This window comes from Pieris rapae, chromosome 1, assembly GCF_905147795.1.
Source record: "Pieris rapae chromosome 1, ilPieRapa1.1, whole genome shotgun sequence".
Lineage (NCBI taxonomy): Eukaryota > Metazoa > Arthropoda > Insecta > Lepidoptera > Pieridae > Pieris > Pieris rapae.
Window position 1 is genome coordinate 6,929,152 of NC_059509.1, and position 26,737 is coordinate 6,955,888.

A 26,737-nucleotide genomic window follows, 5' to 3' on the forward strand; every position below is an offset into this window, starting at 1 on the left:
AGCCCACGCAATCCAAGCCAAACGCCCTGTTTACATGCTTGCGAATGTCGATACTTGCCAAGGCTTGGCCAGCGTGTAAACCTACCATTAGCAATTGAAAGCAATGTGTTGACTGTTGGATCGTTCTTTCTGATTGACATTGATTGTCTGAAACAATCCCAAATGTTGCATGGTGTGACGGCGCAGTATTATGACCAAATCTCAATCTGTTTATTGTTATAATGAAATCTCGAGTTTCACTAGTTTTGAATTTGTTAATTATTAGTTATATTGAATTATTCTGTATATAACTCAAGTAGATACAGATAATAAACAGACAACCCTTTAAACTTAGATTTTTTTCAAATTTAACAAAACTATAGTTTTATTAGCGCGCAATGAGGCTAAAACACAACTTGTGCTTGGGTATTTTGCTTACGTTAACTTCTGCATGCTTGACGTAGGTGCTATATAAAATGAATTAGAGAGAGACTCAAATTCCGCGTGCGATGAAGAGACAGAATCGACACTCCACTTAGCAAATGAGTGTCCAAGATAGACACTCTACTCTAGTAGATATAATCGATACGAACGAAAGCAAACAAAATACTCTATGTTCAAGAAAAACCTCAGCTCTGGCGGTAAAAGGTTACAATAAAAAACTCTCGTAATTTATACAATATTTTATTGTATAGACAAAAATTGATGTGTTTATGTCACAACCGCGGTCTTCCTGATTTTAGTAACTATGCGTAAGGTGATTAGTAAGATGATTGATATTGAGAGTGAGAAACCTAGAAAGTATTTTTTTTATTAATTCTAGCGATTACTTATTGAACGGTATATATTGGTTATTATTGGATTTTGACATTTGTAGTCATAGTTCGCGCTAAGTCTCGTTTCTGAATGTTACTCAAGACCGCTAGTAGCCCGCAGCCCATAGAAAAGCAACGCTGAGCGATGTAAATAATGTAATTGATTCGCATCTTTAGAATTCGAAGTTTAGTTATTTTTCTCATAGAAACCCTTTCCATCGTTTTATGCATACGAATGCCAAATAACCAAATATAATTTCGATAGCTGATCTATAGCTAATATTATATTATTTATTTACATGTAGGTAGCGTATTACGGAAATTATTATGATGAAATAATTTAAACGATATTTGGCACAATTAACTAATAGAGTCGTTAGAGATCATAATAAAATAGTCAATTAAGTATCTATCTACCCGAAGTGTGTACTTATAGCTCCTTCATAAACAAAGAGACTTATCAAAGTACTCTAATACACGACTTGGACAAATAATCGCACAACCAATCAGAACATATAGATAGGACGTCAATTACACTAGATATTTGACTGTGACGATGTTGGTTCATATAGCCATTGTCTCAAAGTTGAATAGAACGGTTTCGTTGATGGACAAGAGCTGATAAAAGATAACCGCGACAGTAGCATTTGATCCTCTGTATGGAAAACATCTCTATAGTGGTCGTCGGTCGGGAACGTCCTAATTGAATCAATTGAACAAGCGTCTTCCGTTAATTTGCGGGTCTGCAAAGTGCGTGTGTCTGCTAATGTTTGTGTGATGCTGGTGATGTGGATACCGGAGTTCGATATTCGATGATTATTGCTGACTTTAAAATGAACAGGTATTTTAATTAGCTTATCTGATCGATTTCTTGATGATAATAATTGCCAGTCGAACTGCAGTTAGAAACAATGTTAAGATTATATTTTACATATCTAGAAAAGCAACACTGAATAAACGCACATCAAAGTAATTGTTAATAATAACTATGAATTATATCTCGGTACCGTAATCGCTATAAAATATAAAATAATCAACATTATACATGAATTTTTACATTTCTTTGGTTTTTTAATAAGCGATGTAATGCTTACTTGTATGAATGAATATTTTGTTGTATATTCCTTAAATAATAATAATAATAGAAAAGCAGTGAAGTTTTGTTGGAAACTTTAATTCTGAGGTACATATTATAAAAGCAGTTTGTCGTAATGACGCCTAATCGAATTATAATAATCTTCTTTATTTTAATATATATTTATTATTATCTATATACTATATATAAATATATATGTATCGGTAATTGTCGTTAGTCTGAATATAATAGGTACATTATATTAATTTAGGCACACCTCTTTTGAAATTATCAATATAAGTCGCATAAATGAATCATATATCAAGATAACAAAAAAATCGGTAAATAATCACTATTTTCTGTTAAAACAATGTGTCGCCTGAATTCATAGAATTATATTTGGAATGCTTATCATAATAGTTTGTGTGTATATAGGTATGTTATAGAATATTTTTAGTCAGATTAAAAAAAATATATTTTTGAGATGACTTTGTGATCAACAACAACTGTTGCCTAGTGGTTTAGTTATATATATTTTAAGAAAATTTGGCAGCAACTAAAATCAACAGTGAAAACAATTGCTAAACGCAGTCTCGGTCAATAATTTCCTCTTGATTAACGTCGTTAGGGCGTTGGCGCATCATAAAGATCAATCAGACAATTGAGGCCGTTACGGATGATGCGCAGGAGTGTCCCTAACAATGTAGGTACAGCTTCCGTTAAAGGACATATTTCATTCGGGAACTTCCACTGAAAGTAAACTTTTATTTTTCAACAATTTGTTTGCGGTGTATATATCTCATTTTAGTTGCAATACTCTTCAAAACGATGTCTGCATATTTCACGTCCTTGTAGGGGGCGCTTGCCGATTCTTTAACACAAGTTTGGTGTGCATCAAACTCAAACTCAAAAATATCTTAATTCATAAAGGTAACCTTTGTACACAACGTCAAAAAAAATCAAATTAAATTCATTGTAAATTTACATTTCTGTAAAGGGCGTAGAGCGGGTAAGAAGAACTGGCAAGAAACTTTCCGCCACTCTTTTTAATCGCCAAGTTTTTAATACAAATTGTTTGAACTGATCCCAAGGATTAGGATCATTTAATTCATCATAATGTATTACAGTATTAAAAAATCTAAACAATTGAGAGAGCATAAAGAAGTAACGGGCCTTATTATAAAGATTATCAGTGAGTAGCGTTGCAGTTTTTCCTCTTAACAAAGGAGGTATTTTCAGGGCTTATGAAGACAATTAAAGAAATTAATTTGACCTCTACCAATTAAGAAGTTCAGACCCCCAGTGTTCGCAAGTGATGTACGCTTCAGATGATTCACAACTCCATGTATTTTGCAATATCAATTTATGGATATTTATCTAGATTTGATATAGTTTTTAATCTATAATAGTTATATAAAGCAATATAAAGAGTCTGTTATATTGATAGCGAAAATATGGAGTACATAGTTACATAATATACATATAATAAGAACAATCGTTGTAACCTATTGGTTTTCTTATGTAATATATAGAAACAGCGTGCATGGTCACGGTGACCACGTGACCACGATAAAGCACGCGTAATGTCGGAAAAATTTAAAATTATGTTAAATAATTATAAGCTATGTTAATAAAAGACAATACTATAGAAAACATAGTTTGAATAAAATATAATTACATTTAGGAATATCGGAAATCATAAAATTTGCTGCCCTATGTAACTGAGAGACATGCTCGGTTGTCCCAAAATAAGGGTTAATATTTAAATAGGTTTTTGGCATAATAGGAGTTCCAGTTTTCGCTTAGTCTTAGCAAACTTGAATGCGTTACGAACTAGGCCACGTAGGCAGCGTCAGGTATAATAATTAATCAAACAGTTTTATGACAAAGTTAGTTAGAGATAATATAAACTACAGAGCTGTCTGTGTACTAAGCCTTGTATATTTTTTATCTTCATAAGAGCCAAAATACTGTGACACATTTACTATCATCTGATCAAGGCTGGATAATATTTTAAATCTGTAAAACATTTTTGCTACACATGTAGCAATAACGTGATTCCAGAAAAATGTTAGGAAAGCTACACAATTCATAAATGTTTGATGGTCGTCAGTTGTTTTTTATGGATATCTCATACAATAGTTCTCGCTGTCATATCACGAGGATGTTCCATTATACTCTGCACTATTATTGCATTACTTCAGGACCGCTAATTTGATATTAATTTAGCTATCATTATTTTCATTAAATAACGTGACGCCAAGAATAAAGTTATTCTACAATGTCAGCGTGTGACGATGGAAAATTATAGGGCCGATGTGTATGTAAACATAAACACAGTATTTTTCAGGAAATGTTTGAATAGAGATTTGTCATTCACTATGTACTTGCTTTATATCATAATACAATAGATACTCGAAATGACTGTTAAAGAGTGATTTTATGGCTGGATTACGTGGCCTCATTATTAGATTATTTTCAGCAATAGATTAATTTTACTCTGATTTATCTGATTAGGTTTTCAAACTATTCTATTAATTACTTGATAATGAAATCCGAAAAAGTTATTCACAATATTGAGGTAATTTAAATAATCGATTTCCTCAATTCCTTTGTATGTATTTAAGATTTAAAAATCGCGTTAAATCTAAGTACATATTTCTTTAGAATGTTGTTTATTATATTAAAACTTTTTCTGTTTCAATTCCGAAGCCCTTCAATGGACATACGACATATTATTATAACATATATTACGTAATTTTTTATAGAACAGGGGGCAAACGGGCAGGAGGCTCACCAAATGTTAAGTGATACCGCCGCCCATGGACACTCTCGATGCCAGAGGGCTCGCAAGTGCGTTACCGGCCTTTTAAGAATTGGTACCCTCTTTTCTTGAAGGATCCTAAGATTCGTTGTTTTCCAGACTCTCCGGTCATGTCTAATAACTAGTTAGCCACACTGGTGTTCGGTTTTTTTCATTTAAAAATATTGATAAACATCTTCTTGAATCTACATTATAATGTTACTAGGCCAACAACAATGGGTTTATTTCTTTCAGGAGCGAAACAAGTATTAGACACTTAAGATATAGCTCCTGTATGAAAAGTCTTCAATTTCTAGAACAAAGGCGTAGAAACTTGAATCGTGTTTAAACACGGGATCATAATTACTGGTACTTAGCGACAATTTGCTCTGTTTATTTAGATAATGCAGAAAGTAAGTTTTATAAGAGAAGCGTAATCGTAATTAGTGATATGTTTACAACATGAATAACATTTACAGTATAAAATAGTGTACAGAAAAATTTCGGAGCCTATGTAGACTATTACTAGTACTATAGTTATAGACAACGTTGATGGTCTAAATTACTAACCGTGTCTATATTAATAAAGTAAACGAAACAGTTCAAATATCTTCTTTCGCTTCATTTTTGATAAATTTTACTATGTTTCTGAAGTTTGTAACTGTTATCGAAAGTGCTTGTGGTACCGTCATAAAAATGCGGTCGTTGGTAGCCCACCTAGTTGCCTAATATTATTTATACGTACATTATGGTGCAAGTGATAAGCACATCAAGACACGCGCCAATATCTATCATAGATACGTACTTACGTTAAAATAGATTCTATTTCAATTCATTTTTATTTCACAATGACATTAAAATGTGACGTACATATAACGAACTTTTTTATTCTTATCCTTAAGTCTATTTTCCTTTTATTCAAACTTACACTTACTAGTAGTATTCACGTTTTCTTAGTACGTACATATCTTATCTCAGGCAGTAAATACAACAACTCGTCTTTGTTTATTTGAACTTCTGACCCGCGGACTGCATTCCGATAACATCATCAACCCTTTCTCAAGTCAATAAATATTTTTTTACAGATTACAAATATGTATACTGGTGTTATTCAGTTCTGTATCTGCTAAACAGATGACGGATATTGAAGCTCTTGCATCAACGCCAACTAGATGCACCTATGAATATGCATATGATATGTACGGGGCTCACTGCGGTGGTCTCAGACTAAATAAGATACCAAGTCTTAGAGCTGGAATAGAGGTAGGTTTGAATAAGTATAAAGATTGATTATTTATAAATGTTATATGATTCTGATACTTAAGTATATATAAGCCAAGAAACTAAGCCGGGCTGCATTTTTACAACCGTGCTTACAAATCATTGAATTCTATTTTTAAAACATGATTCGGTGTTGACACACCTAAAAACAATACATTTTATCATGAATACAAGACAAGTATTAATACACTTGTCTTATCGACAAAATTTAATTTAAGTACTTTTAAAATATATTTTTTTAACTTTATAATGAACGAACAATATTACCTTCATGATAAGTTGTTCAATGATAAGCCTGTTTATCTCGACATCGCATCTTATCTTGAAGTATATTCCTAGTCACCGTTAAATTAGAGAATGTAGAAAATGTATTTAAAATTTGTAAAAGGAGCGTTAGTAAGACTGATTCAATATCCGCAGTGAGATTTTCTATAGAACAGGGGGCAAACGGGCAGGAGGATCACCTGATGTTAAGTGATACCGCCGCCCATGTACACTCTCGATGCTAGAGGGCTCGCGAGTGCGTTGCCGGCCTTTTAAGAATTTGTACGCTCTTTTCTTGAAGGACCGTAAGTCGAATTGAATATGCAGCAATTTGTAACAAAAGTGTCTGCTTCATAGCTCTAAACTATTAAATATGTTGTATATTTAATAAATAATCAGAAGATGGTTCGTAAAATTTAACTTAATTGATTTCTTATTTCAGATCCTTGACTTCAGTGACAATAAACTACAAGAAATACACGATGACACATTATCTTCGTATACCAGCATAAAATTCCTATATCTGTCTGAAAACCAAATATACTCTATCGACGAGAACGCATTCTACTACCTAACCAACCTCCAAACTTTAGATCTGTCTAAGAACGTTATTCTGACCCTGCCAGAGTCAATTTTTCACTTGCCAACCTTGCGTAATCTGTATTTACACGGAAACCCTCTGCTACATATTCGTTTAAGCAACCTTCAATTGACTAAGCCCATTAAAGCCCCGTTAGAACTTTTGGACTTGTCAGAGTGTAAGTTAAAAGTTCTACCGGACTGGGGTATTTTGCCTCAACTACTTCTTTATAATATATCACACAATCCTTTAACTGCCCTTGAGGCCCAGCACTTTAGTTCCATGTGCAAGTTATCCAAAGTGGATCTGACAGAATCTATAGACAGTCTACAGTTATGCGACATGAGATCAACAATATCGTGGTTTCAGCTCAAGAACATATACTTCCAGTTAGCAGATTATACCAGGCTTAATTCTCGAGGTAATTTTTTATGGAAAAATCATACGCCTTATAAAATTAGTCATATTAGCAGTACATAAATATCATTTGTTGCGTTTGAATTCAAAATTTATATTACAACACAACAGTCTCACTGGCCTTAGGGGGTGGCAAACAGAACAATAACCCCAGGCCTCGCTCTGGCAAGTACCTCGCGCGCAAATTCAATGACACAAGATTAGCTTTCAGCCCCTGCTTTTCTTTCAATCGAGAATAATGTAGCTCATTTACTAGATTATTGTGCCTTTATTAAAGAATTTAGCCTTAGCAGCCCGCAAACATCAATTTTCTAATGTATCATCTTTGTACTTGTTAATTTAGTAAACCTTTCAATGTAAAATATTTTAAAACACAAATTTCATTTATATGTATAACTTTAGCATTTCTCCACAAATATGACAAAATACCTAAACCAAACACGTATTTGTAATACATAAATCTACGTATGATTTTATGCATGAATTAAAAAAAGTTGTAGTTGTAAATATGCGCGAATAAGACATATTTATTTATATATTTCAGATCTAAGACAACTGGGACTTTTGTAAAGTTGTAAAATTTTTTTGGGAAAGACTAGTTGTATAAAAATCTATCGTCTAGTATTTTGTTCTTTTCAGAGTTCGAGCACTGTAAACAAGAGGAACTGCCTGATAATCTCAACATAACTTATCATCAATGTCAGAATCAATACACGCAGGTGAGTCCGACTTCCTTTTTAATAAAATGCAATGTTGGAAACAAAATATGTCTACCAACAACCAACTTGCCAACTTTTGAGTCTAACGATATATTTAACGAAAAAACATTTGACCAGCAGAACACGGCATAGTAATCATATATTCATATTGCTATTAAAGAAAATTTAAATGAGAAATAAGAGTAATTATTCATTATTATTTTTATTATACAAATTGTGATTATTACATTTATTAGCTTAAAAAAAATCATAATTTCAAGAACTCGCTAAAACAATTCCCTCGCAAGATGGCGTAGCAAACACGTTAAAAGACATCAAGTTTTTATGTGTAAATTGTTATTCTTAAATAACACAAATATGTACCTTTATTTCGATGATAAACAGTCTCCAACGATTAAACACCAAGATAGCATAAGAATCCTAATTTAATGTAATTTAGACACGTAGACATATTTAATTAGTTGTACGGTGAAGTACCACAAATAGTATAATAGCGTAGATTAATCAATATCTTTTACTATAAATATTTATAATGAATTAAACATTATTTACAAGTTATATTAACTCCATACCACTTTTTAATGCTTTCTTTTATACAGATTAGGTACTTTCTCAATCAATAACATGTATTTTTAATTTTTTAATATTGTCAAATAGCCCATTCACACGTTGTGTATTGGAACATATGTTTACTAAGTAAAAACTAGTTACAATTAAAATCACACTTGTACCAGGAGATTTAGAATTAAGAGTCTCAATTTATTTTTTTATGTTTTTAATTTTCAGGCTCAGATAATAAAGTCTTCACGTCGTACATGGCTCACCATCGGTGGTGGTTTGGCCGGATTCCTCGTAGGATTCGTCTTATTCCTTTACGTCATGCACAGACATAACGTCGCACAAACGAAAAAGCTCGATAAGGAGACCAAGAAAATCCCTCCCGATGGCGACAAACAAGCATCTACCGTCCTTTTAAATGATGTAGCATAAGTTAAATGTATACTTTTGAATTAAGTGTCGAATAAGTAATAAGTAATGCGCTGGCCAAAATGGTTTACATACTTTATGATGTATATAAAAACTAAATCAGTCTATTTGCACTTATTTAATTGAATTAATCTTTCGTCTGTTTCTGTCAATTTTATTCACGCTGCGATGAAGATACTGATGAGTGAGTATTATAGTGAAAACGATGCAATAAGAGTGATTTATTAAAAAAAAAGACCGATATTGGAATTTTAATATGTACATAGTTAGATGGCTGTAAAGCATTGAGAGACCTATTCCAAAGAGTTTAAGTTATTTATAAGGCATTTTCATTAAAATCGCGTAAGAGATTTGCAGCTATAACTTTAGTCATGTGACCGTATGTATTTTACCCAAAGATGTAATTAAAGAGTACGTTAAGAACATGCGAGGCTTAAAAGGCTGACTAGAATAACATATACCAAATATTGGTGTACGCCATGTTTGCATAACGTATAGAATAATATTAGAACCACTTTAATATAAAGGTAATTGTGCGTTTTAAATAATGTTAAAGAATCTCCGGGTTTACAGAAACAGCACGTGATTTAATAAATAGCATAAAATGTAAAACAAAACATAATTTCGTATTGATTTCATTAATTTATTATTTTTAAAAACTCAACCCATTCTCACTTATATGAGGAAATGTTGAAACTAATGTGTGAATAAGAATTTATATTATTAAAGAATTGATTTTGTTTTGAATGAATTGGATTGTTTATGCCAAAGAAGTTATGTTTTTATAAAGGACAGTTTAATATTAAGTTTAAGGGTTAATATTCACTTATGACATGTTTAACTAACTTTCTGTGATAAACATAATATTATCAAAGATTAAAAATATTTTATTTAGCCAAGCCGTTTTATTTTATTTGACATTCAACATATTCCCTCTATCTATCTATATATACATATATATATATATAATGAAAATGGTCTTCGTTTGAGGCTCAATCACGCCTAAACCACTGATCGTATCGACATTAAACTACGAAATTTTTCCTGGATGGTTTATGGCTATTTATTTTTCGAATTCTAACGTTCCTTCATTTTTTATTGCTGTTTTACTTTTATGAACATTTAACCCGCTTCCCGCAAGCGTTTTCTCTTGATTCTTTTGTTTTCATGGATTTCAACGGAGTTACTAAACGGATAATGTTCTTTTACATTCAGCTAAGAATCTACTTACAAATTTCCATGCATCCCACGCACCCCTGCACACCCACTCTAATTTTTTCATAAAAATAAAATGCCGTATCTATGATCGAGTATCACTTGATAACGGCTGGACCGATTGGGTTAATTTTTTTTTATTGTCTTCAGAATTGTCAGGAGAATGTTTATATGTAAGAAAATTTGTAAAGTCTGCTAAAACGTTAAAAATTTCGATGATAATCGAAGTATTCCAATTTCTATAGTTACTCATCACGATATCTCGGGAACTATAGGACTTAGAAATGTGAAACTTGGTAGGAATATTACTTTCGTTATGTAGAGGTCAACTAAAAACGGATTTTAAGAAATTAATCCCCCAAAGAGGATTGCGGGGGCGTTAACAATGAACAATTCCCGTTTTTAAACTATAGCTCCTATAAATTCCAAATTTGGTAGGAATCTTCTGTAAGAGATGTAGAAATAGTCTATGGACGAATTTTACGGTAGCTCACCCCACAGGGGGTTGCAGGGGTGGTTTAACAATGAAAATTTTTCTTTTTTAAGCCGTAGCTCCTACAGACTCCAAATTTAGCTAGAGTCGTCTATATGTGACGCAGAAATGATTTAAGAGCGGATTTTACAACAACCCACCGCCGAAAAAGATTGCGGTAGTGGGTGTTAAAATGTGAAATTTCTATTTCCAAACTGTAACCTCTATAGACTTTAAATTTGGTAGTAATCTTTTATTTGTCATGCAGAAATCATCTCAAATAGGATTACGAAATTCTATTTCCAATAGGGATTGCGGGGGCGGGTGTGAGAATGTTAAATTTATGTTTCCAATCTGTAACTTCTACAGACTCCAAATGATTATTTTTTTACTGTTTAAATAGAAAAGGTTAAAGTCAATAGTTTTTTTTTATTTAATTAATTTCATTTGTTTTTATATAACCTAATTAATTTTATGATAAAACGTCAGTTCATAAGCGGTTGAGAAGTGAAATAAAAATGTCAGACAGATAAAGTATTGAAAGTTTATGTTTGTGTGCTGACTATGTGTTTGGTTCTAAAAACTGGTCTCATGAGATAAATCTTATATATAAAATTCGTGTGTCGCGGTGTTTGTGGTTAAACTCCTCCGAAACGGCTTTCCCGATTCTCATGAAATTTTGTGTGCATATTGGGTAGGTCTGAAAATCTGACAACATCTATTTTTCATCCCCCTAAATGTTAAGGGTAATCAACCCCGAAATTTTTTTTTTCAATTTCAGATATTTTTTTTTTATGACACAGCATTAGTAAATACATATAACCCTGAATTTTCAACCCTTTACAATCAACCCCCTATTTTAATTTGATTTCTTTGATTCTTTATTTTTGATATTTAGATAACTAGCAAAAATTGTAATTTAAAATATATTCTCTACATTAATAAATATTGATTTATTACCCTACATAAATCATTCTTTTGAATACTTACAGTAGATAATTATTTTTATTGACCTAAAAAATGTTTCTTACAAATAATATACATGGCAAAACAACGTTTGCCGGGTCAGCTAGTATATACATATATATATAAGTTAATATGCTCCAAATATCTATTGAAATGTCATTACAATATTATCAACTTATTGATGTTTATACACTGATGATTAATTGGATACAACTTTAGAAATAAGTCAATCCTAGGAAATGGGATATAGATACGAGAATTCATTATAATAATATATTTATTTTCGAAAAACATAAATGAAACATAATCTTATTGTAAATGGTATGTTTTAAGACGACCTAGCTAGTGTGGGCATGTAAATTAGAATAAGGAAAATATGTATAATTTGTCAATTTTACAGTTTGATACACAACCATTTTAATTGTTTAAGAGTTTTAACTTATAATTATTGGAATAATTAAACACCATTGTACTAAAACAATTATATTGAAATGAAATAAAACATGTCAAACTAAAAATCGCAAGTATTTATGGAGCATCAAATGTAACATTGCTTTGTTATGAACATGAAATTTCCAAGGCATTCATATTGCGTAAAAACTGTAAATAAATAAAAACTTTGCACATTGTACCCTCAGTTGGCGAGTTCTAAAAGTCACCGTCGTCTCATGGAAACTTACTGAATGCCATCATCAGGATAATTCCGTTGATTGTTGTCCAAGATAAGGAAGTCACGACAAATGTCTCAAGTATCCTTTTTTTCGCTTTCGTTAACCGTCTTTGAAGTGGGAGGGTCTTTATCTTTTGCCAAACGTTGTTTACTGAACTTCCCCATGCCCGGTTGGTAAATAACGAGGCTAGGGCGATCCTGCAAAACATTTACTTTTTCAGAATCAATACTATACAGAAATAAAAACATCACAATACACTGGCTAAAAGTTTACAGAACATTGGAATGTTGATAAAGCACCTTAGCCACACTATAAAAGGGACATCTGAAATTTCTTTCAGAAAATCACCATTTTTTGATGAAAATAATTAACCCCAATAAATGTTTACCTTATTTCTGATTCTTCTCTCAGTCCGGCAATCAATACTTTCACCCTTTTCTTTTTCCTCAGAACCTTCTCTATCTATAGACCTACTCCTGTCATCTAAAGATTTCTGCCTTTCTAAACTGCCTTCTTTACTCAAATCTCCTGGATCCAAGCTATTTCTTCTCATTCTTATATCATTTGTATTAGTAATATTCTTATTTATCTTTTCAGTTTTTGATAATTTTGAATCTTCACCTTTTGTTTTGCTTTCCAAGAGTTTACTCAAATCTTCTGTTTTAACATGAGGCAACTGTGTAAATGGTTTTATATCATCATGATTCAAGTTCTTGGGCTTCTCAGATATCATTTTATTTATAGCTGAATGTTTCTCTGATTTAGCATCAGTGATTTTGAATCTTTCCTTCCTTGAATCACTGTACTTTTTACTTTTTTGTTCTCGAGGGGAATCAATTTTTTCACCCTTGTCTTTTTTTATATCAAACTCATCTAGATCTTCTTCACCTTTATAGTTTCCTTTCTTATCTTCAAATTTCTTCCTCTTATCACTGCCAAACGCAATTTTGCGATCTTTATATGTGTGTGAGTCATAAATGTCACTATCATCTTTCACATCATTTGATCTATCTTTATCCCATTCTCTTGGCTTGATGATATTCTTAACATCATTTTCTATAATAATATCTTCTTCCTGTAAATATATATAAAATTCAAAATATCATTTCAGTGTTTACTTCATAACTGCTAATATTTAAATAGTATATTATTTTTACAATTACCAACTTCACAACAGAGAACATTATGATACATATAAGAACTAAAGAAACAAATGTAATAAAATAATTATTCTATTTACAATAACGATACACAATCTAAAATACTTTAAACAATAATTGTTATCATGAATTAAAACTGAACCTTTAAAAAAGGGTCACCACCAGATTTCTGACTAACTTCAATTGCACCTTGCTTATCATTAGCTATTGATGAAGTCAAAGTAAAAGTATTATGTGTTTTCATAGTAAGAGCAGGAAACTGGATATTCCAATCAGAGCCTGTATTGATTATGTCCTCAGGACCTTGACATTTTACTAAATCATTTAATTCAGAATTGATATTATTATTGCAACTTCTGGTTTTATGATAAATTCTTTGCTCGCCATACCATGTACTCTGCTTGTTATGTTTTCGGATGATTTCATGTCTATCATGAAAGCTTTCATCATCTGACAGATCTCCACATTTCTATGACATAATTAAGTGCTTGTATCTTCAAAATATAGTTTTTTTTAAAAAGAAATAAGCACAATATAGGACTTACTCTGATTGAAGAATCTTTAGACTTCCTTTCAATTCTCATTTTACGTTTGTCATTTTCACGCCTGCGTCTTTCATCTCTACCCCTTTTGTCTTGTTTTCGAGCAGCTAAGTATTCAAGCAGTGGTGTTGTTTGAACTTTCTTATCATTGCCTGAAACATACATAGAGGACAATAAGCTGTGTATGTCATGTGACTATACAAAATAATATAATATTATGTGAATAGTATTAAAACTATTAATTCATAGTATACTTTAAAATTAATTTTATTTTACTACATTAAAATATATTTTGATAGTAATCTGTATTGGTTACAATAGGTTCTGTAATACCTTCTATTTGGCATTCAATAGAAAATAATATAAACATTTCAATCCAAACCCTTAATAGTTACCAAATATTGCTTGCACTTCCACTACATTTACAGAATTTAATTGTTTAAATTTCAGACTACTAACCATCATTTACAGGATATGAATATTCCAGTTTTGGTTGGGTGTCAGCTTCTTGGTCTTTACTCAGATATTCTAAAAATTCCTGATATATTGGATCACTTTCAAGTGTTCCACATTTTGGATCCTTTTTTTTCTTTTTCTTAGGAATTCTTTGAAATGGTGCATATTCCACAATACCAACATACTCCACACCTAAAATGGAATCCAATTAGTAGCTACTACGTACACAAATTAATTGAGTAGATAATTTAGAATACCTAAAATCCTATATGAAGATAAATTAATTCAAAAAGTTATAATTTTTATTTTATCTTTATTAATTCTAGTTTCATATTAAACTTACCCTTTTCATCCAAAAAAATATAACCATCAAATTTATCCCTAAAGAGATAAATATCATCAACATTTACAAAGTTAATGTAAGCCCTCGAGTAAATATTGTTACCAAGAGACGTGTCTGGCTTTGCAAAATAGAAATAGTCGTGTTCAGGTATCGGAGACACCTGCTCAAGAAATGCCTCTTCCGTCATAGTTGCAGGCAATCGCCGTAATATAATCTAAAATAAAAATTCTTATGATAAGAAATAATAAATATTAAACTTAAATGAGGCTACTCCGCATTGTGTCAACTTACTTTAGTGAGGGGTCGCTGTGGTTTTGCTTTTTTGTCTTTATTCTTACTGACAAAAGTTTTACTGCCTGAATCCGAATGGGAATCCTTCGCATCTTGGTCTTCGGTCATTTTTATTTGTTTGAATCCTATATAATACTTAGCATAATGAAAAATATTGGACAATTCCGATTTCCATGCTATGATGTGAATTGTGACGTTGAAGCGTGTGCAATTTAAAATTTTATAATGACATTGATATTTGATAATAAGTATTTAATTCCTTACTGACGGGCATAGTTTTCATAGTCTGTGGCGGTGGTCTACAGAGATATATTCTGTATGTTATCACGCTGCTTACCTAAAGAATAGTTAATAGATGCCCCCGGGGTCTAGCCATATTAGAGTCGAAAATTTTTCGACTTACACTACCGCTTTAGGTTATTGTATTGTCGAAAACGCTTCGTTCGTAGCCAAGCTACATGTCAATTCACTATCGCAAAATCGATAGCGTAGCTCCGAGCTGCTGTTCGTAGCACCTTGGGGTCTAGTCAAGACAGCTTAACAGTAGTGTATGTAGGATACAATAAGCGAGAATAAGACAGTGCTACGAAAAGACACATTAATATGTATTTTGTTAATGCTTTGATCAATTTAAAAACTGATAAACATGTGTAAGATAGCTCCAAGGTTTATTCAGTAGGTAACTTTAATATTAGAACATTAAAAATCACTTAATTTGTCACTTTGCTGCTTATTGTCAATTAAAGTCTAACCAAACAACGTCAGTAATTCCTAATGGACATGAAAATTTAAGTTTTTTTCATTAACTCAATTACTTCAATATTAACTTAGTAGGTGATGAATAATTAAAGAAAATTGCTGCTTACTATTAATTATCGTTCACTCGATTTGATATTTCCAAAGTTCATGAAGCATAAATCTAACTTGAGTTGATAAATTTAAGTCAATATCTTCTAATATAATATATAGTCATTAGTTTCTAATATAATTACAATAACATATTTATATGTTCATTAGCGTCTGCTTTAACATCTGCAATTAATATTAAATGATGTGATTTAATATTTTACTTTATGATTTAATAAGCAATATGAAATGGCTAATGATGTTTACAAGAAACAAGTATCTTTAGTAAACAAGTCACATAAAGTATTTTGCAAATTAAAGAATAATTTAATTAACTTACATGCAATGTAGTAATAAAAGATACAATATAAATAATATGTTCGAATTTCAGTCTTCAGAAAACTACTTTTAAATGGAAGTAACTAATACTACTATATACACTACTGTTAAGCTGTCTTGACTAGACCCCCTCGTAAGTTTGTATAGAATATAGCATAGAAGAATAGGTAACCTACCTACTTATGTAACAACAATTTTTCTATGGAGATAAGTATTAGAAATCCCAAAACTCATCTGTGGAACACGGTCTTGTCTGTCTTGTGAGGTTAAAAAAAAATTAAAAAAAAATCTTGTGAGGTTAAACTAATGTTTACAAAATTTATTTAAATTCTCATAAAATAAAATAAAGTTTAAAATAAAAACCGAATACTAACTTAATAATGGCGTGGTTGCTTCCCTTGACTAGAAATTTAAAACAGTTGAATTTGCCAATTACGCGTAATCTAAGCACTACTAAAATAATGACTTCTCAAACTCTTGATACGTCTCAAGAAAAACTTGGTGGATTTGCAAAAGCCTTCGAAAAACAAAGCCATATTCTTGAGGAAACCAGTGGCCCTCCGCCTACATTTGCATCGCTTCTCCGGAATTCAAAACTTATTGATGTAAGCATAATTTAGGTTGTTTCCTAGGACTTTAAATAGGGAGTAATTTATATCACTAGAATTTAATTAAGCCTTATAAAGTATTACAGTAAGAGTAAGAATCAATCTATTTTATACCATTTCATTTATTAAAATTATGCTAATTGGTATGATTTATTTTTAGCTTGGTGACCCCGTAGGGAAGATCGTTGTGGGTAAAATATTTCATGTTGTAGAGGATGACCTGTATATCGATTTTGGTTGGAAGTTTCATTGTGTGTGTAATCGACCATCTACAAGAGCTGAAGAATATGTGAGAGGGGCAAGAGTACGATTACTAATTAAAGATCTTGAGTTATCATCTAGATTTCTTGGCTCCAGTACTGATTTAACTCTACTAGAAGCTGATTGTAAGTTACTTGGTATTGTATCAAGTCCTATTAAACCTGGTGAAAGGAACAAATAGTGTATAACTTTTAAATAAATTTGTAATTGTTGTTAGTTCTAGTAATAAATATTAACTATTATTTAAATTGCTTATTACACAATACCCTGAATATTTGTTTTAAGGTCCCTTTTAGTGTTTGAAAAGCAACAAAATATTATTTCTGGCCGTAATAGAAAATGTTTTCTTATCCTCTGATGCCTTTTTTAAATTTGTGGCATTTTCATAAAAAAAATGTTTCAATTATAAGATGAAATCATATTGTTTTAAAATTGTCAAGTTTAGGGTTAGGCTCCGCTCGCAGTTATTATACAACATTTGCTTTCTAAAATAAAATGCATTTTATAATTTTTTGATTTACATGTAAATGATACAACCACCCACTTTTTCAACTTTAATTGACATATTGAACGGGACAATATACCTACTTAATCATAATTCAGTTAACACACATAGAATTATTACTAGAAATATTATTGTCATATATTTTGAGATAAAAGTTACATTAAAATATTTAACATTCCAGTAACAAATTGTTAATTTTTCTGAGAGAAATATGATAAATGACATATTTCATGGAATGTCTCATGTTATTATTGGACAAAACATATTTTATTGAAATATGTAGTAAGCAAGTAATTATGTATTGAGATTAAAATTAATATCACAGCTTATATAAGCAATTTCTTCTATAATCATAGATAATGTGTAGTACACAACATATGAAACTAGATCATTTAGTAATTGGATATTACAATTAATCATAAATTTAACCTTTTGTGTTAAAATCAATCAAACTTTTAATATGACATAATTGACAGCTGCTTTTTTTATTTCATTCAGTAAGTTTGTATTCATTTAACATTGACCACATACAATAATTTATTTTTCTAGTGTTTTATATAAATTTAACAAACCTAGTATACAAGGTTTTAAGTAATTTTAAAAAGGTGTTTCACTGGTAAATGCAAGCCAAATTGTAATTTCTGCATGCTTAAATATACACAATATCTGGTATCTACTATAGGTAACACCAAAATATACTTTTTTATTTGAATCAATGATTCCACATTATGTATTTTAATTTACTTTATCGCCATTTCTTTTCACTATCTCTTGGATGCTTGGATCGTTAACAGGATCATCAGCTTGAGGTTGGACATCCAAAATGTCATCAACTGAAGATGAGGGTTTGGGCTCCATTCCAAGCGGGTGAGTTATTTCCCATTCTTTCAAGTACTCCACTACAGATGTGTGTCCAAAAGTCTCCGCCTCATTAAGGGGTCGGCTGCCCCAACGGTCCTGGGGGTCGTGGGGTACATTACATTGAGCCAGGAGGAATTCCACACATGCCTGATGCCCTTCAGCAGCAGCAAGGTGTAATGCTGTACGTCCGTCGTAATCAGATAGCGTCATGTCCATGCCGGAAAGATGTTGTCTAAATTACAGAAATATGTTAGATCAGATAAAATAAAGGTGATACTTGGAGCTAAGCAGTGGCAAAATAACATAATACTAATACTTTACTGCAAGTAAACTTAGTGAGAAATAAAATATAAGTTTCCTTCCAAGCGACGTAACTTAAAGTAATTCGACAATGTTGGTAGGACCTAGTAATACAATCGTGATGTGTTTATTAGCAAGAAAATATTGATATGCTTGTGATGATGGATCGTAAGTATCTAATTTAATAGCATAACGAGTTTCTAAGCATGACAATCATTACTTGGGTTACTGTAAATTGTCTTTGTCTGGAGATGGGGTCACCTGCTCGGGTTCTTTAGATTGGTTTGATGTTCTGACAAAAATTTATTAATTATACAACTTTTTTTCGCATAATATATAACATTTAAATATAGACTATACATACCTCCTTAGTGCACTTAAATCTCCACTTGCAGCAGAGAATAACAAATTAACAATACTAAGTCCTGTGGATTCGAATTTGTAACGCCGAGGGTCTTTCTTATGACTGGCATACCGAATGTTATCGTATTTATGGAAATTGAACCGCTTAATAAGCTCCTGAAAAGGTAATTCAAAAATTAAAGAATAATCAATTTATATTGTGCATTTTACAATGCAAAGGTATTTGTTACGTTTCTCCTGCTTTGACGGCCATGTGCGGCGGAGCTAACTGGATTTTATATACACTTATATAGGGAATCATATATAGGGAAACCCTAGATACTTAAGTTTATTTCTTTATCTTTATTATAAAATATAACACACCTCACAAAACTGCAAGCCCCTGCAACTGTTTCCTAAAGGATCAAGCGGTGGCGACCATGTGCATATACCCATAACATTTGGTACCACTATAAGCATAGCACCAGAAACTCCTGACTTCGCTGGTAGTCCTACTTTAAAGGCAAATTGTCCTGAATAGTCGTACATTCCACAACTGTGCATAAGTGATAGAACATTTCGCACTGAATCAGGCCTTAGGACTTTCTCATCCGTAATAGGGCAGATTCCTCCATTAGCCAATGTTGCAGCCATAATCGTCATTATATCGCAATTAGCTTCCATAGAGCAGCACTGCAATGTAAGATCGAGTTAGAAAATTAAAATAATATAGTAATTAATTACTGTATTCCATTCACAAAGATTCATTAAATTGTAAAGCAATACCTGAAAATAGAAATCCATACATTCTCGTAAATTAGTCTTATCGGGATAACATTTGTGCTCTCGCATGTAAAATCCTAGCGCGTAATTCCTATCGGCTGCTTCACGCTCCGACAGAAATACCGCGTTATTGAAGCCCAAAACTTCATGGCCAGCCAGACGGCTGAAGAAAGACATAACGTAGTCAAATTTTTCCGCCAAGGTCATTTCAGGCTTATCCAAAGTCTTTAGTAATGAGCAGACTAATATTGCCCCCGCGTTAATCATGGGATTGTGCGGCTTCACTGAAAAGTTGTACTTTATGTAAATCACGAATGTAGGTACTTAAGTGTTGTATGTAATAGTTATTAAAACTAAGTATAGGTTTACGTGCAATAACGGAACGTGTTTAAGATAATTCTTGAATATTTATATTTTTAAATGACTTACTGTTATGATCTAAAACCAGTTCATTGAAGTTTCTGCCGCTTGGTTCGGTGCCAACATATTGATGAACGACGTCGGGGCCAAGGGTCTCAAGTGCCATTGCATATGTTAACGGCTTGCTACAAGATTGTAGAGTGAATGGCACATTTACATCTCCTGAAAATGTCATTACATGTTAACGATGATTGGTATTAGGTACGAGCATGTTTCTCAACATATTAAAAAAAAACAACTTTATAAAAACTTGTTATTTTCTTTTAATTTTGTTATATGTAAACCACTTAAGTGGTTTAACTCGGTCAAGATTAGGCTTATCTGTGATCATCCTAATGAAATTACGTTTTCTTTCCAACGTTATTAATAATTACTACTCACCTATCGAAAACCTTTGTCCATCAATTGTGCAAACACTAACTCCCCAATTGTCTGAATTAGCTCTAGCCAGTTGTGGAATGTAACTGGCTACTTTTCCATCCGTAATACTTTTTGCTGTCCAGTACATTTCTTCAATATCTTTAATAAAATCTTGAAAATCGGGGATAACGAACTGACTTCTAAATGCGCGTGTTATTAACACTATGTTTGGCGCAATGACTTCTTTGAATCTCTTTTTATCTAACTTGAGTGTCTCTGGCGATCCTCCTTCGAAGTTAGATTCTTTATGTACTTTGTACAGATTGTGCATAACTTCTTTAACTCTTGGGTCATTCTTTTTTATTCCGGTGGTTCGCAGAGCCTGCGATTAAAAAAACTATTATGGTAGACTGTTATTTTCTGTGTTATGGGTCCAGAAACGCACCACTCTAATGATCTGAATGCAGTACATTAAGCATTGATAAAAAAACAGTGAATTTAACATACAGCCAAGAACTTTCCAACGGGTAGTAGTCCTGTATCCTCATTCTTGAACATGTCAAACAGCACATCATCAGCATTTTTGTGTGATCCTTCTTTTACCCTGTGTAAATGGTATAATAAAAATTATACAAGATTCTTAATGGAAACTCACATTCTAGACAGTATACAAGTGAAGCGTTAATCTTATCTACAGTAAATTCCATGATCACGAATACATTGTGTTGTCGAAGTGATTACAAGTGACGTAGGCGGGTGTGTCCGCAACGTAGTTGTAACAGTCAACATCACCTGACAATGTTGGGTTTTAGCCAAAATATCAATATTAATTTACACATTCTTTAGGCAACATAAAACTAAATTTTCACAAATTAACTAAGATTAACAACCTTTCCGGTGACTGTATACGGTCATAATTCGTAATACGATTTGATTATATTCGTCCGGGTTTAATGTTAATTTTTTTAACCGACTTTCCAATCTGTATCCAATCCGAAGTCGAATGTGTGCACGGAATATTATTATAGAAACATTTATCACCGAAAATGTATTAATACCTAATCCTAAATGTTATATGTTAGGTTTTAGTATTCTAAGCTGACATTTATAGCAAATAAATATTTAAATGTATTAACAATATCAAAACTCCTTGCATGTCTCTCATGAGTTCTCTAACTTTTACCAGACCAATTTTATAAATTTCATGTTGCTTATTTGTAGACGTGAAAAATTATAGCCTTTATTATGAAAACACTTCACAAGAACATTCTCGCTACATATTTATTGCGATGCAAATATTTAAGATTCCAATTATAATCGAAGCATCTATAACTGAGCACACGTCAACACATTTGTTATTAATATAAATAGGAAATGTACTATGTACACAGCAGTGCTAGCCTAGTGGTAATGCGTGCGACTCTCAAACCTGAAGAAGTGCGTTTGGACTAAGGCTGTGCATTATTGATAACTCCTTTATATTTGTTATAATTACTACGATGAAGGAAATCGATATAAGTCTAAGATTAAAATCGATAAAACAGACGTCTGTCTGTGTATTTTGAAGCTTGTAAGTGCTTTTTTTATGTAAATAAATAGTGACATATTGTCGAATTTATTCAGGTTTATAATTACAAACACAAAAATCAATTAAAATTCGTCGATATATATATTACAATATTTATTTGACGCTGAAACTGTAAATGTACGAAAAATAACCGGAATGTCTATATATAGGTACTGTGTTTTATATGCATGCAAAACCTTAGCATAATTTTTAAAGTAGCTTTGTTCAAGTCATGCAACACTCATACTTACGCAGGATCTATGTTGTGAACGAATGAGTAGAATCTGCAGCATGAAAATTGAGAATAGCGTAGTTAAATTTCAACAATCCAAAATACAAAATAATTTTTCGCATACACATAGATTCGCATACTTAATGTCTAGACATAGTGCTAACACTTAAAAAAACTGTTCTAACCACCACTGTACCACTGAATAATTGTTTTCTAGGTACCCACAATACGGTGGTGGATGGTGATGATGAGTCGGTGTGGGGACTACCGATATATGAAATTTGTTACAACCATTTTGTAATAAATAAAGTTATTGTTATTATTAAATTTGAGTATTAATGAATATGCGTGATAATATTTATAGAAATATTATCGCATAATATTTTTTTCATTTAAACCTGATAATATTGAAAACATGATTTTATTTTTTTCTTAATTTACGTGAATAATTTCTGAAGTAACGAGACGGTGCTTATCTTGCTAGATAGCAATGTATCTTGTAATAATAATTTTCAGTCTTGAAAATGTATTAATTTATAATTATAGCATATGATAAAATATTAAATTCAGTTGGTCACCGTGACCACGCACGCTTTAAAGCACGCGAAACGTCGGTTTAATTTAAATTATGTTTAAATAATTATAAGTTTACAATAATACATAACTTTAATCCGTTAAAAAAGTGTTTTCTTTGAATATTAAATTCCCTTTTCACTACTTTATTATTATGAAGTGTGAAGTTTGTTACGATTTTAACAGTTTTCGAAAAGGCCGTTTTCAAATGAGTACCTAAATAATTTATTATAGGTACGTTATTTCGTTCCTACACGAGAAATATACTGCAGTTTAAACTGTTACTAAAAGTTGAAGCGCCTTATCTTATCTTAAGATTCATAATTTTGTGTTACGTATAACATCCTATGTTTCTACCTGATTATGTATTGTTAAACGTTATAGTGAAATTTTAAATGTCAAGGGTGAGACAGATTTGCTGCCGGCGCCTGTTATATCAATACGGTCATATTACGAGATCAATAGGAGTCGATGTGGGTCATTAAAATTAATTTATTTTCAATAGAATTCTTGATATGAGTGATTATTTTTTATCATTCTATATTGCAATGTAATTGAAGTGTCTGAGTATTGTGTATCAACTAACCTTGCATCGATGGATTGAGCAGCGTAGAAACTTTGTGCAGAATTTCTCCATTTCTGAAATAAAAGGTTTAAAATCACTATATTGGTCAAGGTTTAGATACTTAGGGGCACATAAATGATGGAAAAGGAACACTTACAGGTCTTTCTATTACATAAACGGGTCTTACTTGGCTGTAATTACGCTTACAGATACATGAAGATTGTTGTTTCTGTAATGATTTTGCGGCTACGGCAATTTTCCGAAGTTGACGCGTATTCATTGCGGAAGGCTGTTTCGAAAAATGAGGGACACTGACGGTGCGTAAGCTCCTAGCCGACGCGCATGCGCGAACTGAGTCGGTCCAACTTGCGATTTCAATAGAATAGTGATTTTCACGTTTATCTAATTTATTTACTCTTATGACGCGCCTTTACGTGTTAATCAAATATTTTAATAAGTAATTGTGTAGGTGTGTTTAAGTCACGTTTAGATAAATTGGTCTATATAAGTTTATTTCTGGACTACCAATATTTCATCTCTTAAACATAAGCTTATAAAAAAATCCAATATTTACTTCTCATTCAACCTAAAAACCCACCTATTACTAAACGTATTCCAGAAGCGACGGTTTGGGACTGAGAATGTGAAACGAAACGACAGTGCATTATGTTCATTCCCTCTCCTCTTTGATTATCTAGTTGATAAAAGGCCCTGGGACTAGTGCTGGGCAGGCTACTTCTAATTAATTTGCTATTTCTGTTGTAGAATTGTTTGATGATTTGCTTTTTATTTATTTTGACAATGATTATTCCATTTTCTGTTATAATGTAATAAAACAATCAAATTTATTAAGTAACTTCTTTATCTGTATACACAGTAGACATAATATTGCTAAAGTTTTTATAAAGGCCACATAGTTTATCGTTATCGATTACAAAAAATAAAACAGATCAATAGCCATTTCTTACTTTAAAAGTTTAGACTTTTAAGGTTGAATCATTAACTCCATTTTCTTCCAGTAAGCTCTGCATTCACTCTCAACCTCTTTATTAATGCCGTCACTTCACCTACTCAGTGGGCGGCCGCGGAGTCTTTTGTGCTGTCGAGGTGTCCATTCAAGGAGACTGCCTGGGTCCATTGGTTACCACCCATGCGCGCTATGCGATCTGTCCGCCGCCACTTAAATATTGCGACAGCCCTTACTAAGTCGCTCAAGCCGGTATTTTCACGAATGCAGTTGCACGCTCCATCGCCCGCTGTGCGTTGTATGAGCGTTATGGTTTCGGAGCCATAATTAACAAGTCAGTGTCTAAAGAAATGACGCACTGATTAAAGATCTTTCTTTTGTGTGCTATAGAGAGTGGACCCCGCATTGTCTCTCCATTTTTTTCGCCCCAAAAGCTGCCCATGCCAGCGAAGTGCATCTCTAGTATTGACTTTCACATCCCAATGAAATTTTGTGCCGGTGGTTGTTGTTGCCTGGTTCCTTGGAAGTTCATCGTTAAAGCCAACTTCGCAGAATTCAGGTTTAGGTTGCTCGACTTAAAACTACAGTATAGATAATTATTTTATCCATATGGTTGACATATTTAATGGGATCAACGTTGGAAGTTGCAGTAATAAGACATTTCATTCAAAACCGATGAACGTCGACCTTCAGACACACATTCACCGTCAACACACACATTGAAACGTAGATGTATTTTTTTTTGAAATTCTTTTGATTATTTGAGTACCAGCTATTCTTATTATTATTTAATAATTTTCACAATACATACAATACGTTTTATATATACATTTCTGCTTTGCTATGTATAAAATTATATATATTTATATTTAATCTTAGTTTAGTGTAAATTAAGAATTCATATAAGATATTTGGTGTTAAAAATGATAATTTTTAGAGCCTGTCGTGAATTATTAGGAAATATTGTTGAAATAAAATTTGCCAAATTTCGTAATATAAGATTGGACGGAGATGTTTCATTTAGTAAAATTAGAAATTTTACAGCAATTAAAAACACGATTCAATTTGCAGACATAATATTTTTGTAATTAATAATTTTACCGTAGTTATTATTTATTAAAAAAATAATTTATTATCATAGAAACATAGTTACATAGTTACACGAAATAGTATTTTTTTGTTTTTTTTTATAGAACAGGGGGCAAACGGGCAGGAGGCTCACATATAGTTCCGACAATATGAAGCATGTTAACTGTTATGTAGTAATCCAAAAATTCTATAATTAAATAGCGGGTTGCGGGTTGCGGGTTGCGGACTTATAAAAGAAAATAAGTATAATCGGTTATTGTACCTCAAAGTTACTGTCCGAAGCCATAACGAACTCTTCAAAACTACACTTTGGAACGTAACGCATGCGTGAAAATTAAGTTCACAAAACACCTGCGATGGAACAGGCGGAGTACCACAATCTCAATCAACTGAAGCTTTCAGCCAGTCACATATAAATATAGTGGTGTATGAGCGCCAAGATATGTAATATGTTGTGCGAATCTATAAATAGTTCGAATATTAGTCAACGAATGAATCTTCATGGACAATATTTCAGAGCGTTGTATTGTGCGCCTACTAAGCGCCTGTAAAAATAAACGAATATATTGTGTCTTTATTTCACGTGCCATTGTTTCACTGTTATATTAATGCGAAACACAACATAATGTCTGATATACTAAGTAGGGATATTAATGCATGTAGTAAATGTCTTTATATGCTGAGCAAAAATGGCAATAAATGGTCTACCTCTAATCTAATTAACAAAACTTTTACTTCTACTGAGGTTCCATCTATGAATTTGTTAAACGACATTTGTATCGATGTCCGTGTATAATATAAATTTATTTATTTTTAAAAAAGTTTTTAGCATAGCAAAACTGCCAGTATGTACAATGTACGCGTCAATGCTATTTGATTTAAACATTGTTTTTTGTACAAAATATTATTAATATATTAAAAAAAATCAAAATAGCCAAATACTTTGTACAAACAATGTAGACGTCTGTGCAGAGATTAGGCGGGCGGATCACAGACTTGTGGACGTGGGTGCGAATCCCAGCTTAAACTTTTCTTTCTATGTACACAATTAACACTTGCTTGTGTACGGTAAAATTCAATAAG

General features: G+C 32.1%; 4 protein-coding genes across 7 annotated transcripts; 2 read left to right on the top strand and 2 right to left on the bottom strand.

The window, feature by feature from the left end:
• Positions 1–1,345: 1,345 nt before the first annotated feature.
• On the top strand, positions 1,346–9,814 carry LOC110995798 (toll-like receptor 2). Its single transcript, XM_022263128.2, has 5 exons — positions 1,346–1,635; positions 5,758–5,935; positions 6,660–7,218; positions 7,854–7,933; positions 8,720–9,814. Exons 1-5 carry the CDS (start codon positions 1,607–1,609, stop codon positions 8,921–8,923), a joined length of 1,050 nt encoding a protein of 349 aa, XP_022118820.2. The 5' UTR covers positions 1,346–1,606; the 3' UTR covers positions 8,924–9,814.
• Positions 9,815–12,040: 2,226 nt separating this feature from the next.
• Positions 12,041–15,259, bottom strand: LOC110995812 (regulator of nonsense transcripts 3B). The gene is made up of 6 exons (XM_022263157.2): positions 15,037–15,259; positions 14,746–14,959; positions 14,406–14,594; positions 13,950–14,098; positions 12,633–13,319; positions 12,041–12,441 (listed from the first exon to the last, which is right to left on the bottom strand). The coding sequence occupies exons 1-6, from the start codon at positions 15,142–15,144 to the stop codon at positions 12,319–12,321; spliced, it is 1,470 nt and encodes a 489-aa protein (XP_022118849.2). The 5' UTR covers positions 15,145–15,259; the 3' UTR covers positions 12,041–12,318.
• A 1,229-nt stretch (positions 15,260–16,488) lies between these two features.
• LOC110995816 (28S ribosomal protein S28, mitochondrial) lies at positions 16,489–17,338 on the top strand. The gene is made up of 2 exons (XM_022263166.2): positions 16,489–16,826; positions 16,990–17,338. Exons 1-2 carry the CDS (start codon positions 16,602–16,604, stop codon positions 17,269–17,271), a joined length of 507 nt encoding a protein of 168 aa, XP_022118858.2. The 5' UTR covers positions 16,489–16,601; the 3' UTR covers positions 17,272–17,338.
• Positions 17,339–17,631: 293 nt separating this feature from the next.
• LOC110995815 (glutaminase kidney isoform, mitochondrial) lies at positions 17,632–26,107 on the bottom strand. Of its 4 annotated transcripts, none has more exons than XM_022263163.2 (10): positions 25,917–26,107; positions 23,620–23,672; positions 22,480–22,512; positions 21,169–21,265; positions 20,683–21,043; positions 20,311–20,463; positions 19,885–20,165; positions 19,483–19,791; positions 19,121–19,275; positions 17,632–18,688 (listed from the first exon to the last, which is right to left on the bottom strand). In XM_022263163.2, exons 1-10 carry the CDS (start codon positions 25,977–25,979, stop codon positions 18,331–18,333), a joined length of 1,863 nt encoding a protein of 620 aa, XP_022118855.1. In that variant the 5' UTR covers positions 25,980–26,107; the 3' UTR covers positions 17,632–18,330. The 4 variants fall into 4 exon arrangements, with proteins under 4 accessions (XP_022118855.1, XP_022118853.1, XP_022118856.1 ...); XM_022263161.2 differs by lacking the exon at positions 25,917–26,107 and adding an exon at positions 23,756–23,972; XM_022263164.2 differs by lacking the exon at positions 22,480–22,512 and having other exon boundaries at positions 25,917–26,094.
• Positions 26,108–26,737: the final 630 nt, after the last annotated feature.

Bases quoted from the DNA above. Each gene is read 5' to 3' on its own strand.
- LOC110995798 (XM_022263128.2), top strand. From the start codon at position 1,607: ATGATTATTGCTGACTTTAAAATGAACAG. The intron at 1,636-5,757 runs GTATTTTAATTA...ATTTTTTTACAG, and splicing joins GCTGACTTTAAAATGAACAG to ATTACAAATATGTATACTGG. The intron at 7,934-8,719 runs GTGAGTCCGACT...TTTAATTTTCAG, and splicing joins GTCAGAATCAATACACGCAG to GCTCAGATAATAAAGTCTTC.
- LOC110995812 (XM_022263157.2), bottom strand. From the start codon at position 15,144: ATGACCGAAGACCAAGATGCGAAGGATTCCCATTCGGATTCAGGCAGT. The intron at 14,960-15,036 runs GTAAGTTGACAC...TTTTTATTTTAG, and splicing joins CACAGCGACCCCTCACTAAA to ATTATATTACGGCGATTGCC. The intron at 12,442-12,632 runs GTAAACATTTAT...AATGTTTTGCAG, and splicing joins AGAGAAGAATCAGAAATAAG to GATCGCCCTAGCCTCGTTAT.
- LOC110995816 (XM_022263166.2), top strand. From the start codon at position 16,602: ATGGCGTGGTTGCTTCCCTTGACTAGAAATTTAAAACAGTTGAATTTG. The intron at 16,827-16,989 runs GTAAGCATAATT...ATTTATTTTTAG, and splicing joins GGAATTCAAAACTTATTGAT to CTTGGTGACCCCGTAGGGAA.
- LOC110995815 (XM_022263161.2), bottom strand. From the start codon at position 23,878: ATGAATACGCGTCAACTTCGGAAAATTGCCGTAGCCGCAAAATCATTA. The intron at 23,673-23,755 runs GTAAGTGTTCCT...CTTTTATTTCAG, and splicing joins TTTATGTAATAGAAAGACCT to AAATGGAGAAATTCTGCACA. The intron at 20,464-20,682 runs GTGAGTAGTAAT...TGACATTTTCAG, and splicing joins TGGACAAAGGTTTTCGATAG to GAGATGTAAATGTGCCATTC.